Source organism: Molossus molossus, unplaced genomic scaffold, assembly GCF_014108415.1.
Source record: "Molossus molossus isolate mMolMol1 unplaced genomic scaffold, mMolMol1.p scaffold_m16_p_7, whole genome shotgun sequence".
NCBI classification, from domain to species: domain Eukaryota; kingdom Metazoa; phylum Chordata; class Mammalia; order Chiroptera; family Molossidae; genus Molossus; species Molossus molossus.
Window position 1 is genome coordinate 43,826,862 of NW_023425401.1, and position 17,216 is coordinate 43,844,077.

Sequence of the window (17,216 nt, forward strand, 5' to 3'; positions counted from 1 at the left end):
TGAATAAAATGAACCGGAAAACGGCCACTCTCCAGAGCATTCTCTCAATCCATTGAGGTTTTGCTTCTGGGCATTTTCTCAAAAAATTGGGTTCAAATAAATTCTTATAAAATTTTTCTGTAGTTTTGGAGGTTATTTTGTCAACAAATGTATACCTTTTTTCAAAGAAATATTAAAACAGCAGGGAAGAAAGGTAAGCCTTAGAATTTTACTAGGCGATCAACCATAGATCAATGAAGATAAACAAAAACATCTAGGGGTTGCTAAAGAAACAAAAATTGGCAAAGACCACCAGAACAAAAAGCAAACCAAATGGAAATAAAAGGAGAAAGAATAAGGAAAGAAAGATAAGCAGAAAGGAGTGCTAAAAAGATTTATGCTCTTTAATGAAAATAAATTGGTCATAATAGTGATTTTTTTAAATATCAGGGATTCATTATAGTCTCAGAAATATAGGAGAAATACTTTGCTCTATGAAAGTGAAAATGAATTCATGGAAAGAAGATTTAAAAAAGACAATAAGTGACATATAACATTGCTGTCAAAGAAGCTATCTTTGCTAGCCCGAGACAATAGGAAAGCCTTTTCATAAAGGAACTGCAGCGTTGCCAATCTTGGTTAAACAAATTGTGGTTCTTCAATTATAAAATTCATATTTTAGATGAAAACCAATTAAGATCTATCAGCTAAACTGCAAAATTCTGACTTACAGCAAACTTTTCCCTAGGATACAATTTTTAAAACCTTTTTCTCTACTACTGAAATATGACTTGATCACAGAAATGGCAGTAAAAATGGCATCATACCAATGAATTCACTAAATTTCTAACTCCTCCTGCCCTACGCAGGGACGTTGCTGCTAATACCAGTGATGGATGCCACGGGTGAGCCATGGAAACAGGTCATGGGCGAACAGTTCCGAATGTTTCAAAGAAACCTTTTAACCCCTGTCTAGATATGTCAAGAACAATTTATTTACAACTCTTTAGATCAATTAAAAGATATAATCTTGTCTCAGTTTCAGCTTGCTCCGTGCAGTTTGATTTTTAAGGCAATATTCCAGTTTGTGATTGCTCTTAACCTGTCCAGTTTCTTGATATAAAGTTTGGATGACATCCAGATCCTTCATGCAGTGGGGTAATTTTTTTCTTTTTCTTTTATTTTTTTAAAAACTAAAGCTACACTGCACTGTCTCTCCGTGATGTTCTTCACGTTATTTTGGTTCTTCCATAGCTGCCAAAGCCCCCACAGTAGAACCGGGGGCTTTAGGATCAGTTTAGGTCTGCGTGTGGACACCTGGGACCTCACGTCGCTGCTCCCAGGCTCGGTGCCTCGTGGATCTATGTGTGTGACAGTGAAAATAAATTAAAACGCCGTGAGACGGAACCGAAGAAGAACGGCCTGCAGGCGTCTAGGCGGGCGGCGGGCGCCGCGCAGCTCATCTGCCTGCGGCCGAGGCGCCGGGTTTGAGGACGCCGGGCAGCTTGTCGGAGCCCGGCACCTTCCAGGGCCCCGGCGCCACCGCGGCCTTGCGCGCCGGGGCGCCCCCCGGAGGCCGCGCGCCCGCCCGGCCCTCCGCCTCCCGCGCGCCGCCGCCCGAGCCCGCGAACGCAGGCGCCGCCCCGGGGCCTTCTCGGCGGCTGAGCTCGGGGCCGGTGGCGGCGCGGGGCCCCTCCTTCCCGCTGGCCCGCTCCGTGTCCGCCGCTGCGGGCGCGGGCGCCCTGGCCTCCGAGGTGGGCCTGCCGGCGTCGGGCCGCCCCTGGCCGCCGGGCGCCTCCTCGAGCCTCGGCCGCGCGGCCCTCTGCGGGCTGGCCGAGCGCTCCCTCTGCTCCCCGAGGCGCTGCTTCTTCTGGCCGCCGGCTGAAAGCTCCTTTGGTTTCCTAACGTCGTGTTCCCTTTTGATAACCCAAGTCGGGTCTGGGCTTATCTGGTGGGAAGGGTCGGAGGGTGGGGCTGGATGTGATGGAGAGAATGGCGAGAGGACGTCTTCCAGGGAGACGCCTACTTCCTGCAGACCTGGGGCGGCGGCAGCGGGACCACTCCAGGCGCCGGGTTCGTCTGCGGACAGGAAGCACAGCGTCAGCCGCCGGCGGCCGTGGGCGCTCCCGCGGCCTCGACCCCGGGACGCGAGCAGGTAGCCAGGGGCGACCGCTTCCAGGTCCCGCGCCGCCACCCCCGCCCTCACTGCCCAGGGGGCAGCCGCCTGCCCCGCGGTTGCCTGCTCTGCCGCCCTCATCAGCCCAGCCCCTGCCCGCACTGACAGGCCGCGGAGGGCCTGAGAGCCCGGCCCAAAGCCATCCCTTCGCCTGGGCCACCTAACTTTCTGGGTGTCATCGGGTCTGAGTCTGGTGTGCACATTTTATTCGGCAGCCCTTGAATCAGTGGTTCTCAAACTCGAGTCTGTACATCTGAATAACCTGGGGGAGTGGTGAAAAATGCAGATTCCTCGGTGGCCAGACCCAGAGATCCCAGTAGGATAGGGCCCAGGAGTTCTCTGCATTGTTGACAGCATCCGGATGGCTCTAGAACCAAGCTTTGAGAAACACCGGTCTGAGTTCTCTGGGAAAAGTTAGGAGAGTATCCTTCTCGACCATTAGGTGTCACTCAAAGCATAATTCTTAGCTACCATCAGACAGTCTCAGAATTTGGATATATTCATCTAAAAACGTTCATTGTTGTCTTTTGGAAATCATTGTCCTTAATTCTTTACAGTAGTTCTAACATAAAAGTTCTGTCACTAAGATAATTGATTCTAGGAAGCCTACTTTCAACATTTATTTGAAATTTAAGATCTACTTTAAGAAAGGATTTGCGATAATTTGCAACAATAAAACATAAAAATAGAATAATAAAATTGAAAAGTGACTTAAAAAAATACAACAGCCCTGGCCGGTTTGGCTCAGCGGTTAGAGCGTTGGCCCACGATCCAGAGAGACCGCGGTTCGGTTTCCCCTGAGGGCATGTACCTCTGTTGCAGTTTGTCCCTGGCCCAGTTGGGGTCGTGTGGGTGGCAACCAGTAGATAGGTCTCTCTCACATGGATGTTTCCCTCTCTCTCTTCCTCCCTCTCTCCCTCCCGCTCTATCTGAAGATGAATTCAAAAATGTCCTCGGGTGAGGATAAAAAAAAAAAAAAAAAAATGCAGCCACTGGTCAGAAGCCAAGTAGTTTCTGGCCACTAAAGTGAAATTAAAGCAGGGAAATCCAATACAGTGAACCCTTAACATTTGTAAGGAATACGTCCCAAGACCTTTGGAAATCCTCAAATTTTGGAATGTCGTTCTAGAGCGTAATTTCTCTCCATAGAATTTGTAATGGTCATGAATAGGGAACAGGGAAGCCACATTGATATCTGAATGCTGAGTGGCAGGTCAGGCACTTTCTCTAGCTAAGAGATTCAGTACCACACACCACCTCAGTGCATGTGATTGAAATTCCTGCTGTCAGGGGCCCTTATGCATACTCAATCCATGAACGTCAAGGGTCTACTTGGTTTAAAAGTTGAGGATTCTTATCTGGTACCTTTGATGCTGATTTATAAAGAGAGAAGGAGAGGAAGAGGGCAGAACAGTTCCAATAATTCTGGCCACCTGTAGAATACAAATCAGTTGTAAACAATTCTCTCCTTTGCCCGGCCGGTGTGGCTCAGTGGTTGAGTGTCAACCCATGCACCAAGAGGTTGCCGGTTCAATTCCCAGTCAGGGCACATGCCCAGGTTATGGGCCAAATACCCAGTGAGGGGCATGCAGGAAGTGGCCAGTCGATGTTCTCTCTCATCGGTGTTTCTATCTTTCTCTCTCTCCCTTCCTTTCTCTCTAAAATCAATTAAAAAAAAAAAAATTAAAATTTTTTTTCTCCTTTGATGTGAAATTTGAATTGAGTATTTAGGGCACAGTGTTCTCTTTCTTCTTTCAATAGACTGATATCAATTATTATGTTTACATAGTGAGTTAAAAACCCCAGAAAATCACTAGAAGAGCTAGGATCTAATCCTGCCTCTGGCATTTACCATTGATGTGGTTTTGGACCAACTATTCCATCTCTCTGAGCCTCAACTTCTCCCTGTATAAGCTGGGGATAAAATGTCTACCTCACAGAGGTGAGATGTGCACTTTCAAAGAGAAAAGTGCCTTGCAAAGGGAGGATTATAACAAGTTTTTACACATAGTTGAGTCAGAGTTTTCTTCTGAGCCCCAGTGGCTGTCTACATATAGACTGGACCACATTAACTAGTGTATTTGCAGGGGAGGTTTTGAATAAGTGCAGTAAATCAGACACTCCCATGTGCTGTGATTCCCTGGTGTGGTTTTGTTCTACCACAGGTATCCTTGGTTACCTCAAGGAATATTCTGAAATTCTTAAATGCAAATGTTTTCCATAAAAATTGGAGTATGTTCTGCTTCTGGCTGGGTTAGAATTTTAAAATCAAACTAACAAATGATAGCTGGTGGCAATTTCATCAATATAGGAAGATATTGCCTGAAAGAGTTAAAAGTGGTGTTCAAAAGTCCTAACTAGAGGGTAGTTGTGCAATGGTAATCTCTAAGTTGGACCATGGTCACGATATTCAAATTTTTATAGCTTTTTCCCCATCATTACTTCACATACAGTAGAGACAATTAGCTGGCCTCAGATTACTTCTGAGATACGGGGAGGTTGAAATTATTCACACCATTTCCTGAAGGAGGAATTAAAGCAGAGAGAGGTTAAGTAACTTGACCAAAATTACAAAATGGGTCAGCCAGGAGTAAAATGTCGGGTTTCTTTACTGTTATTACTTACTGAGAACATTTTCCTGAGACATAGCCTTGCAAATAGGATCAAAGCATGTGAAGTGGACACGCCAAACCAACAGGATCTAGGTCCAGCAATGAACGGAATACTTAGCATTTACTTCTGAACAACTTACTTACAGTGGTAAACTAGATGGTAACATTATTCATAATACAAAAATATAAAAGAATCCCTCTTATAAAAACATTTCTCAAGTGTTTGTTTACAGTTTATTAAATGCTTAATGGGAGAAACTGAAAGCTAAAATGTTCTTAGCTACTATTGATTAAGAATATTAGTCAGAAATTAAGATGAACTCGATCACCAAGTGAAATGATTTAAAATATGGCTGTTTATATATATGGTTTAATAGTTTTCATTTTGGGGGACAACAATTCTCTAGTTCAATACTAGACATGCAGCATCTGCACCAGGCTGAGCCTGCAAAGCTCCGTAAAGCACCAAGGACAGGTGGCAGGCAGCCCCTTCCTCACCTGTTTCATCAAGGTGGCAGAGGCTGTGGTGGTCAGGACAGGCCTTCTCTACCATTTCAAACTCCAGTTTTCATGGAATCATGATACACAATAACCAGAAGAATTAATCACATTTAGTTCTAATTTCTTCAAACCTTATTTTTCTTTCTTTCTCCCCCCTTCTCTCTCTCCCCTTCTATATTTTCTTGAACCTGACCACTGGCTAATGTATGTGATCATGTTCATTTATGAAGTCACTGTCCAGGAGAATGAGCTCCACATATCCTTCCTGTCTGGGATATTCATTTTTTTTTTAAATCCTCATCTGAGGGTATTTTCCCATTGATTTTTTAAAGAAAGAGTTGGAGGGAGGGAGAGAGGGAGGGAGGGAGGGAGGGAGAGAGGGAGGGAGAGAGAGAGAGAGAGAGAGAGAGAGAGAGAGAGAGAGAGAGAGAGAGAGAGAGAAACATTGATGTGACAGGGACACATCAAGCATTTGCTTCCTGCATAACCCGAACTGGGGCTAGGGATTGAACCCACAACAGAGGTACATGCCCTTGACCAAATATCAAACCCACAACTCTTTGGTCTGAGTGCCAATGCTCTAACTGCTGAGCCAAACCAGGCTTATCTGAGATATTCTAACTAGAATTAAAAATAACAGACACATCCTGGAAAGATGCTATCAGCCACGTGGGCCTGCCTGGACTTCTGCAGCTCCTTTGTCCCAACAATGTTCGCAGGCCCAATAGTTAAAATCGGAAAGGAAAACGTCTTTTATTCCAAACTGTCTTCCTCCACCCATACCCACACCTGAGCGAAACTGTTCTAGTCAATGTCACCAATAATCTTTCTGTTGCCAAATCCAGAGGACATGTCTGTACATCTCAGTGCTTTATCTCACCAAATGTCACACAGCTGACCAGTCCCAGAAACAAACTGGACTCTTGGCTGCCATGACACTCCACTCCAGCTCTCTGTTCTACCGCTGTGGTAGTTCCTTCTCGAGTTACTTTGTAGTTCCTCTTCTTTTACCTGGCCTCTAATGTTGGCATTTCTCAGTGCTTGGTCTTAGGTCATTTTCTTTCCTCATGGTCTCTCCTAGGTGTTCTCATCTATTCATATAACTTTTATACAACAACAGTAGTCCGAAATGTTTCTGCTAAGCTCTGTGCTACGAGCTCTATGCTGCTCTGTCCATCTGTATACTTGATCTCTCCACTCAGATACATTAGCGTCTTCACTTAACAAGTCCAAAATGGAAATCTCTGCTTCCCAAGCCTATTTGCATGCTTTCTTTATTTCCTCATCCTGATAAATGTCACCGCCATCACTTGGAGTCAACCTTGATTCCTTTTTTTCTCCCTCACTTCACAAATACAGTCCATCTACAGGTCATATTAGTCTCATCTTCAAACATACATGGATTCTGTCAACTTCTGTTCACCAACTGAGCTATCCAGCCAGGGCCCCCTTGGGGATATTTGTAAATACATAAATTTCAGTATTCAGACAAGAGAAGTTAAGTGTAGTATACTGTGAACCACACACTCTCTCGCCTGAGTTCAGAGCCCAGGATAACTAACACAGTTACCATACCCAGGAGGTGGGCCTGCCAAACTATTGTTACACTTGGGCAACTACAGTAACTCACTCTTCTGTTCTACTCTTGCCTACTTCCACGATTCTCCATGCAGCATCCACAACACCTCTTTGAGACATAAATTAGATCACACTATTCCTTTGCTTGAAACTTTTGGTGGATTCTCACTGCTTAGATTAAAATTGAAAATTATTAACATGACCCACAAAAGCCTGTGTGATCTAGCCCTGGCTGGGAGGCTCAGTTATTTAGAGAGTCATCCTGATACTCCAAGGTTGTAGGTTTGATCCCTGGGCAGGGCACATAAAAGTATCAGCCAATGAATGCATAAATAAGTGAAATAACAAATCTCTCTCTCTCGTTCTCAAAAATCAATTAAAAATAAAAAAAAAGGCTATGTGAACTGGCCCCTGCCAGCTCCCCAACTTCATTTCCCTTCATCCCCTATTCTCCATACACACTGGCCTTGGTTCACATCCTCAGATGGACAAGCTCATTCCCTATTTTAGGATGTCATCGCTGACTCCTCTGTCTGGACCATTCTCCCCCAACTATTCACATGGCACATTCCTTTTCATTCTTTTTGACTGTTACATATCACCCCAGGGAACCCCAACCACAGCAGATATTCTGCTCAAGAGCATCTTGTTTTTGTTTCCTCACTGTACTTATAATTTGTAAGTATGTACTTGCCTGCTTATTAGACTAACATCAGCCTCAGTTACTAGATTGTAAGGGCAGTGACCACACTGGTCTTGTTTATCACAGTGGACTTAATACCTAGCAGACTGTTTGACACAAGCATAAATTCCCAGTGAATACTGAAACCAAATGCCCACTCGAGGGAATACTTCAGAGCAAAAGGTCTTTATTTTAAGAATAATCTGCCCCAAACAGGTTTGTGTTTGTGATTTTTACCAGTTTTTAGAGAGAATGGTGGTGAAATGAAAATGTGTATTTGAAGTGGGAGAGAAAATAAATTCTTTTGGAGGAAAGAATGCAGAAGGAGGGTGCCAGCAACAGAGAGTACATTAGGAAGAGTTCTCAGCGTTCCCCGGGATGGACAGGGACAGAGAAGCTCTGTATCCAAGAACATGTGGTCAAGTTTCCCTGATTTTTTTTTAATTAAAAAATTTTAATTTAACTTTTTTCCATCACCATTTATTCCCTCTATGCCCTCACCCTCCTCCCCTCCACCCTGCAGTCACCACGCTATTGTCCATGTCCATGAGTTCTCTTTTCTGTTCAATCCCTCCACCCCTTTCACATTCCCCTGCCCCCACCAGAGCTGTCTGCCTGCTCTGTACCTATGAGTTTGTCTCCAATCTGCTGGTATTAACAGTTGTTCTTTCCCTTGTTTATCGTATCAGCCACAGTGATGTAATGACTTTGCTTAAAGGAGCTCCACCCCTGGGAAATCAATCAATGTGCCAGTGAGGGTTCAGATGAACCACAGGTAAGAGAGACCCTAAATATCTTACACTCCCCTGGGGGAGAAGTAAGCCCCTTTCTTAAGTTAGGATCAAGTTTCTCCCCTTGCTGTTGTTAGTTCTAGCCAGTTTGGATGTCTTCTAGACTAATTAATATATGATTATATATTATTAGTATATTACACACACACACACATACACACACACACTCACACCATTATCTTCGAATTAAAAGCTGTACTATTTCTTAAATTATCTTATAGGAACCCAGAGTATTGAGAAATAAAATGCACTCCTTTACTTCATATATGCCTGAGATAAAAAAACAACATCTATTATGTTTCAACATCTTGTTCACTTTATGGAATATAACCCAAGTGACAGTGACCAGAGAGATGACCTGCTAGGAATACACTACTTATTGCAGACCTGCATTATTGGTTTTCCCAGGTGGCTCTTGTATACAGTGAAAACTTGTGCAGAAAAGGAAAACGTAACTCAAATCAAGGAAAAGTTAGTTAATTTTATCCAGTACTGAAGGGTAAGGGAGACCTCTCAGAAGGGAGCCAGGGATTGTCTCAGGGGAAAGGGGTTCCATCACCAATAGCCTTAGGGCTTCTAGCTTTGGGTTGATTGATCCCCCAAACCCTGAATAAGGGTTCCCACACTGCTTTCTTTCTCTCAATACAGTGCTGGTATCCAGAGGGCAATGGCTGCTTTTGGATTAGGGTGTTGAGGAAGGTAATACTAATATTACCACCGGTGTTAATAATAATAATAATGGCAACAGCTAACATTGGCTGAGGTGATTGCTAGGTACCAGGCACTCTTCCAAGCCTTTGAAATGTATTTACTCACATGAAAACTTGTACATTTTACAGATGAGGAAACTGAGGCACAAAGAGGTTAAGTCACTTGTTCAAGGCTGCACAGCGGGTGGGTCATGGAGCAGGGTTGTCAAATGGCTTTCTGAAGTGGGCGACGTTCTACAAGCTCAGCTGAAGCACTGTCACTAGACTCCTTTGCTATCCACTATTTTCACTGAGAGATGAGGTTCATCTCTTCTGGGGCAGCTTGACAAAAACCTCCATTTAAAGGATTGTCTGAGGCAGAACCATTGTTATTACAAATGGAAACTCTGAAGTGCCATTTGTGTTTGAATCTTGGACACAGAAGGATAGTTGCCATAATTAGGGTGTTGATTTGTGAAAATGCTGGAAATATGAGTTAGAATCAGAAAATAATAAAATTAGATTTCTTAAGGGCAGGGATAATACTAGCAACTTTAAAACTATCCCTCAGTTTTGGCCGGTGTGGCTCAGTGTTTGAGTGTCAGCCCATGCACCAAGAGGTCGCTGGTTTGATTCCCAGTCAGGACACATGGTTGTGGGCCCAATCCCCAGTGAGGGGCATGCAGGAAGTGGCCAGTTGATGTTCTCTTTCATTGATGTTTCTATCTCTCCCTCTCCTTTCCTCTCTCTCTAAAAAATCAACAAATTAAAAAAATGTTTTAATAAAAATATCCCTCAGAGTTACACCTTGAACCTGGATTGAATTGAAAATACTCATACTAGACATTGGAAACACTGAATCAGTTTGAGAAATCAATACTTTTACTTGTCAAAATTATTCTGCAAAGAGGTTCATGGATTTGGTAAGTGTAACTTTTTAAGAAACCTTTCCTGTTGCAACCTACCGTTGGCTGGGTTAGAGAACACTGATGTGGTTACATTGAAATATATTTCCTTCTAATTTAGAATATTATGAGAAAATATAAAAATAATTAGAGTAGACCAAAGGACAGTAATATGAAATCATTTGGTGTTCAAAAGAAAAAAATCTTTGAAGGATGTGTTCAAACCATAATGCCTCACCTGGATCTGTTCAACCATCACTAAGTTGATTGCTTTTTGTTACAAAACACAAATAAGAAAAATGTGCATTTAAAATTTTTAGAACAAACTATTTTACTTTGCTTCTGCTCTTTCTCAAGCGTCGCCTCCAGTCCGGAGGCACCGCTAATGGCCTTGAAGCATTTGTTTCACTTTTAGTACCAGAGAGATGTGAACCAGGGTTATAAACATTAATAACTTCAAAAACTGTGACTATAGCCCTGGCCGGTGTGGCTCAGCGGTTAGACCGTTGGCCTGCGGTCTAGAGAGACCTGGGTTTGGTTCCCGCTAAGAGCACGTACCTGGGTTGCAGTTTATCCCCGGCCCTGGTTGGTCGTGTGGGTGGCAGCCACTCGATGTGTCCTTTTCACGTCGATGTTTCTCTCTTTCTCTCTCTTCCTCTCTCTCCCTCCCACTCTATCTGTACAAAAAATGGAAAAATGTCCTTGGGTGAGGATAAAAAAAACTAAAAAACAAAACAAAACTGTGACTATATTTGCTTAGTGATGCTTCACAGTTACACTCTTTGTGAAAGCATAATCAAGGTGCGCAGTAAACCTGTGGCAAACTTGAACTACCTCTGTGGCTGAAAGAGCAAATCTCAGGCCTAGATGGGTTGTTAACTGAGCTCCCATTGACTGAGTGCTTCGTATGTACTAGGAACTGTGCCGTGTGTATATCATACATTATTTTTTAATCCTCAGAACAGTTCTAAAGAAACATGGTGCTATCATCTCCTTTTCACAGATGAGAAAACTGAGGCTTAGATAAATTAAGCAATTTTTCAGGACCACTCAGCTAGTGAGAATCAGAACTACTGACTACATGACTCTAGAGGCCAAGCCCAGACCACTATTTTATTCTGTGTTTTCTAACCTTTTCCACATCAGGACACACATACAAAAAGATAAGATTTAGGCAGTGCACTGGAATAAACATGAAAATGATCAAAGTCTGATGATACCAGCCAAGCCCTTCCTGTATGCCTCAAAGGCTAAAGGGAGTCAGTAACTGGTATGACCCATCAGTGGAAGGTCATGGAGAACAGATTAGGAAACTCAGCTGTTTTTCAATAAGGTAAACATCTTCGTCATCCAGACTGATCTGGGGATGTAGGAATGCCGAGGGGTCAGTTTCAGTTAGTAAAATATCTGCATTACAGGCTGTATGAACCATATACTGGTTCATTTGTTTCAAGCATGTTTTGGAAAGCATCACAGTCTTCTTTTCGAATAAATTCTTCAATGAAAGCCCAATATGTAAAACAGATAAAAAAAGGAACTACTCTGTAGCCATTTCTCAGGAGCCCTGAAGCTCTAACAGAGCAGTTTGAAAACCACTGCATGAAGAAGAGGTGTCTCTGAATGTCCTCATTCAAATGCAAACATCCCCACCCGGGCTGGGAAGATTTAACAGGGACAAAGCACAGGGAAGTCTCACTACAGGAAGGGGTTGGAAATGTGTGTAGGACAGACAGAAGGACAGACTTCACCTTTCCATGACTTTGCCAGGGCTGACTTAGTCACCCAGAGCCTCAGCCGACAGTTCACAGTCCTGCTGAGCAGAGAGTGGCCCTGCTCATCTGCAGGAAGAGTAAGTCAGCAACTTGCGGAGGAAAGAGTGTCAATGGCAAGCCTGGCCTCTCTATTTGGTACTTACTTAGGGTGAACATGGGCAAGTCATTTAACTCTTTCCAGCCTCAGTTTCTTAGGGTTATTGAGAATTGGGAATAATATCTGCCTTGCTTCCCTCTCAGAGTTGTGATGATCAAATAAAATAATATATATGAATACTTATATACATACCAGTCATTAAATTAATAGTTTAAACATAATTTTAAAAATGGGCCAAAGATGAACAAAATAGACCCAGAGACATAAAAAGGAATATAGTTCAGACTGACAAACTTCAGGGGCGGGGGGGGGGGGCAGGGTGGATGGATGAGATGAACCAAAGAACTTATATGTGTGTATGTGTAACCAATGGGCATAGACAACAATGCTGGGGAGTGGGTAGGGGTGGGGTGGGATGGGGAGGAGGGTGTCTAGGAGGGAAAAAGGAGAAACATGTAACAAAAATAAATTAATAAAAATTGAAAAAAATAATAAGAAAAATAAAAATGGGCCAAAGACTCAGATGGTCACATGACCAAAGATGATATATGAAACAGAAAGATGCTCAACATCATTAATAGCAAAATGCAAATTAAAACTATGAGATATCACTAATACACATTTATGAATATGGCTAAAATTAAAAGAAAAAAGCTGGCAATGACGTGGAGCAACTGGAACTCTCACATGTTTTACTGGGAATGAAAAGTGGAAGAGCCACTTTGGAAAAGTCCGGCAGTTTCTTAAAACGTTACACATTTTGTTACAACTCAGCAATCCCATTATGAGGTATCTATACAAGTGAAATTAAAACTTATGTTCACACAAAAACCTGAATGTGAATTTTTATAGTAGTTTTACTCTTATTTGCCCAAAATTGAAAATGACTCAAATGTCCAGCGCACTGTGGTCCAGTGGAATCGCGCTCTGCCGTGAAGCGGAACAAGCTACCTGTACACCCAACAACACGAGGCAATCGCAGATGCGCTATGCTGAGTGACAGAGTCACGTTCCGAAGGTTACAGACTGTATGATTCTCTTTACAGGACGTTCTCTAATCGCCGAAACCAATGGGACAGAAAACTGTTAGTGGCTCCAGGGGCTAGGGTGGGAAGAAGCTTGAACACCTTGGAGAGTGAGAGAATTTGGGGGGGATTATGGGACTGTTTTGTATCTTGGTTATGGTAGTTATTATATATATATAACTGTATGTGTTTTTCAAAACTGGTTGAATGGTACACTAAAAAGGGTGAATTTTACTGTATATAAATTATACCTCAGTTTTTCAAAATGTGAAACAATTAATAGTGCTGAAGAAATGTTTTTGCCTGGTGCAAAGAAGTCTTTTTAAATTGGTAACATCTTTTGCCAATTATGTTTCCACCACGAATTTGCTTAGGAACCTCCTTTTCTCCCTCACCAATGGACTAAGGAAAGTCTCAGACAAATGAAACTGATAATGAATTGAGTTCACAGAGTTAGCAGAATCTAAATTAAAGAAGTTTTACTTTAATCTTTAGAAGGCATCTTTAATCTCAAAGCTTTTCTAGAATCATGTTTTTCATCACAGAAATATAGCCCTGTCTTCAGTGGCAGAGAACAGAAATAATCAATCATATGATACCTATTTCATGGGAGAAATGATGAAACTGATAATAGCCACCTTTTGCCAAAGATGGAAGAAGTGGAAATGAGCTACTCGGGAGACTCTTGGACTCCTGCTATATCTGCACCTCTGCAGTATCCAATCAAGAGCTTCATGATCCCTTCATCAGCTTCTGGAAGCCATCCATGGGCAAGATGCAGGAGTAAGAGTAATTCACTTCTAGACTGAGGCCACACAGTGATGTGGAACTGTATTCCCATCAGTATGTTCCCAGGGAACAAAGTCCCTTCTTAACCACCTGGCTGTTTAAAAACAAATAAATTAGTGGAAGCAGAGCTGTTGTGCCTGGAACCATCCAATTTTGTTATCATATTCCATCAAGGTTATCCTCAGACAATTTTTTTTCTGTATCCAATTTTATTTTTCCAAACACTGTCCTCTTTTTCATTTCTCTCTCTATACTGGGACCCAGTAGCCAGATGCTCTATCCATCCTTTTCTCCTTCCTTTAAATATAATTCGCTTCTGATAACAAAATACAGAGGAGCAGCAAAGGCAATGCCTGTAATCCCCTGGTTGCTTGTCTTTCCAGTCTGTGTGCATCCATAAACACCTGTGTACCACACCAGGCTCAGACTGCCCAGAAGCATCTCCCCCCTTCCCACTGTACAGTATATGGTGCTGTGAGAAGCAGAATCCTCTCCAATTACAGTTTTCTAGCTCACTTTTGCAAATACTGAAGCTGAAGTAACTGGTTGTTCCTATAACTGAAACTCTCCATGTTCAAGTAAGACATGGGCAAATTATAGCTGCACGCTTTTACAGAGATTTAAAGTAACTTTTTAAAGAAAGGTATTACTTAAACAGGAGCAGTGACTAAGGCCCTATTTGTGTCCCCAGTCTTCTAAGCCCCAGGCTGCCTGTGGCACCTGGATGGCTGCCCTTGGGTGCCCACATCCCAGGGTGGTAATGGAGAGAGGAATAAACAGTCCTGACTGAGCTCAGACCAGGAGTTCTGGGACTTGAGGGTCTTTGTGTATTGGTCACTTTTCTCCATGTTCTTTTTTTTATCCTCACCTGAGGATATTTTTCCATTTTTTTGTACAGACAGAGTGGGAGGGAGAGAGAGGAAGGGAGAGAGAGATAGAAACATCGACGTGAAGGGACACATCGAGTGGCCGCCACCCGCATGACCAACCAGGGCCGGGGACAAACTGCAAACGAAGTACGTGCCCTTAGCGGGAACCGAACCCGGGTCTCTCCGGACCGCAGGCCGATGCTCTAACCGCTGAGCCAAACCGGCCAGGGCTCTCCATGTTCTTTTTGGCTGTTTCTGTTCCTTCTTCCAGTAATGAGTCTTGGCCTTCTCTTTTCCCTTCCCTTCCAGGGTGGCTGTCACCTCCTGATACTTCTAGCCAACCTCATGAGCCAGATGCTCCGGGTAGATGAACTTTCCCAGAGGCTTCAGACACATAACCTTGAGGGCAGCAGGAACCGCCACCTGCTTGTCCTTGTCCGAGGGTGGCCCGGCCTCACTTGGTCTGTGGGCAGCATGCCTCCACTGACCACCAAACGATAAGACTGCAGCCTGATGTGGTAGGGGCCGCAGAACTGCTTGGTGTTCATATGCTTTCAGAGAAAGGGCAGGCATTTTAACTGGTTTCTGTAGAAACTGCCAGAATGTTCATGCCTTCCCAGTGCATGAGCACCACCTCTGACCCTGGCTGGCCATGGCGGGTGCCTGGTGGCCCTGGAAATAGACTCAGCCATCGCACACCAGACCTTCCCTCCTGCCATTTTCAGCAGATGCCTGAAGAAACCTTTGTTTTTTCTTCATTCAACAAATACTTATTGAGCACCCACTGCTTATGGTATAAAGGTCTATTCACTAAAAATACACCTATGAAAACAACAATATTCCTGTTATATAATATTCATGGACCTTACTATTATAGTGGAAGAGACAGAAAATTAATAAACAAATAGGTAATAATACCAAGTCTGATATGGATCAGTACAAAGCAGAAAAATAAGGTAAGACAAGGATAGCAGATCTCAACCTGTGGGTTGCGACCCCTTTGGGGGTGGAATGACCCTTTCACAGGGGTCGCCTAAGACATAACAGTAGCAAAATTACAGTTATGAAGTAGCAACAAAAAATAATTTTATGAGGAACTATATTAAAAGGTCGCAGCATTAGGAAGGTTGAGAACCACTGGCAAGGAGATAGAGAGAAATGTGGGCTGTTTTAGATAAGGTGGTCAGGGAGGGCCTCTCTGATGAGGTGACATTGAACAGACACAGATGCCAAGGAGCAAGTCATGTGGACAAAATGGAACAAGAGCAAAGAGAAAGCTCAGCATATTGGAGAAATAGTGAATAGGATTGAGAGGTAGGATGGCGTGGAGTGTGAGATCAAATAGAGCTTCAGGAAGGAGTTTGAATTTTATTCTAAGTGTGATGGAGACCACTGGATTGTCTCCAGAAGGGGGATGATACTTTAAAAGGCTGGCATGTCTGCTTGCACAGGATGGATTGTAGTTGGAATCAAGAAAACCAACCAGGAGGCTGTTGTGGTAACCCAGACAAGACATTGTGGTGGAGGTGGTGAGAAGCGGCCGGATTTAGGATATATTTCTAAGACAGACTTGATTGGATCTGCTGATGGATGAATATAGGGTGTGAGGGACAGAGAACAGTCAAGGAGGACCCATGATTTTCTTTTTTATTTATTCATTAGAAAATGTACTGACCTTTATGCAGATTTGTGCTAGGCACTGGAGATGTAAAGACCAACGAGAAATAATTAGTGCCTTCCAGGAGCTTATTGATGGGGTGGACAGAGAAAGAGAGCAGATTGTTCTGTACTGGGGACTTGGGAAGGTTTAGTTTTACTTTGAAGGAAGAACAAGAGTTCACTAGGTGCAGAAAGTAGGGAAGACTATTCCAGGAAGTGGGGTCAGCAAGTCTCGGTGGATTGTTGTGGGATGGCGAGTGATGGAAGAGAAGGCCGGGAAAGCAGGTTGGGGAGAACCCTGGGTGTCCACTAAGGAGTGAGAACGTCACCCTAAAGACAATGGGGGCATTTTTAAGCAGGACGGTAATAAGGTTGACCCCTTCTCCTTAATCTAACAAGCAGGTCAATTCACTGATCTGGACAAAGAAATTATAGTTGAACTAAAACTCATTAAATGTGTGTTGCTTCAATCAGAGTGTCATGTTTTAGATTCTTTTATCAAGAAACAAAATTCTCTTTTGATCTTATTGGTGTCAGCAAGCAGAAGCACGATCATTCTTCGGACAGAGAAATGCTATTAATCTTGTGGCTAATTAATATTTATTAAACATCTACTCTGTGCCAGACACTGTGTTAAGCGCTGGGAATCCAGCAGGAGCAGACGATGTCCCTGCCCTTGTGGAGCTTGTGAGACGGGGCAAATATAGGACAAGTGATTTCAAATACGATGTATCATCAAAAGGACAGCGAAAAACAGGAAAGGGTGCTACAGAAGCATTTAGTAGGGAGTTAACCCCTTTTAGGGGTTCAGAGACACCTCCCTAAGACAATGATCTTTGAATTAAAATGATCGTAATTTTAGTACTAGCAGCATTATCATCCCTTCTTTCTTCACTAACTAGCCTTCCTTTCAAGAGGTTGCTCCTCTGCTTCTCTTCTGCTTTGAATCATGTCTAGCTCTTGCCCGAACTAAAACCTTCCCAAGTCCCCAGCTCTTGAAGATAGAAAAAAAACAAATCTTTCACTTTTATATACCCAAACTAAGCTTTTCATTATTTTCCAGAATTAGCCACACAATTCTGACTTCCTTGC

The 17,216-nt window shown here is 43.2% G+C and overlaps 1 protein-coding gene across 3 annotated transcripts in view; it reads right to left on the minus strand.

Moving 5' to 3' along the window:
* Positions 1 to 863: 863 nt before the first annotated feature.
* Positions 864 to 17,216, minus strand: part of MAGI2 (membrane associated guanylate kinase, WW and PDZ domain containing 2) — a 1,542,253-nt gene continuing 1,525,900 nt past the window's right edge. The window contains exons 22-23 of one of the 3 annotated variants that reach the window (XM_036247106.1): positions 2,048 to 2,058; positions 864 to 1,411 (exon numbers count right to left, since the gene is read on the minus strand). In XM_036247106.1, the coding sequence (XP_036102999.1) occupies positions 1,277 to 1,411; positions 2,048 to 2,058 (146 nt within the window). In that variant the 3' untranslated portion in view covers positions 864 to 1,276. Of the gene's footprint in view, positions 2,059 to 17,216 lie in introns of all 3 variants that reach the window. The other 2 variants (XM_036247104.1, XM_036247105.1) reach the window with 2 other exon arrangements.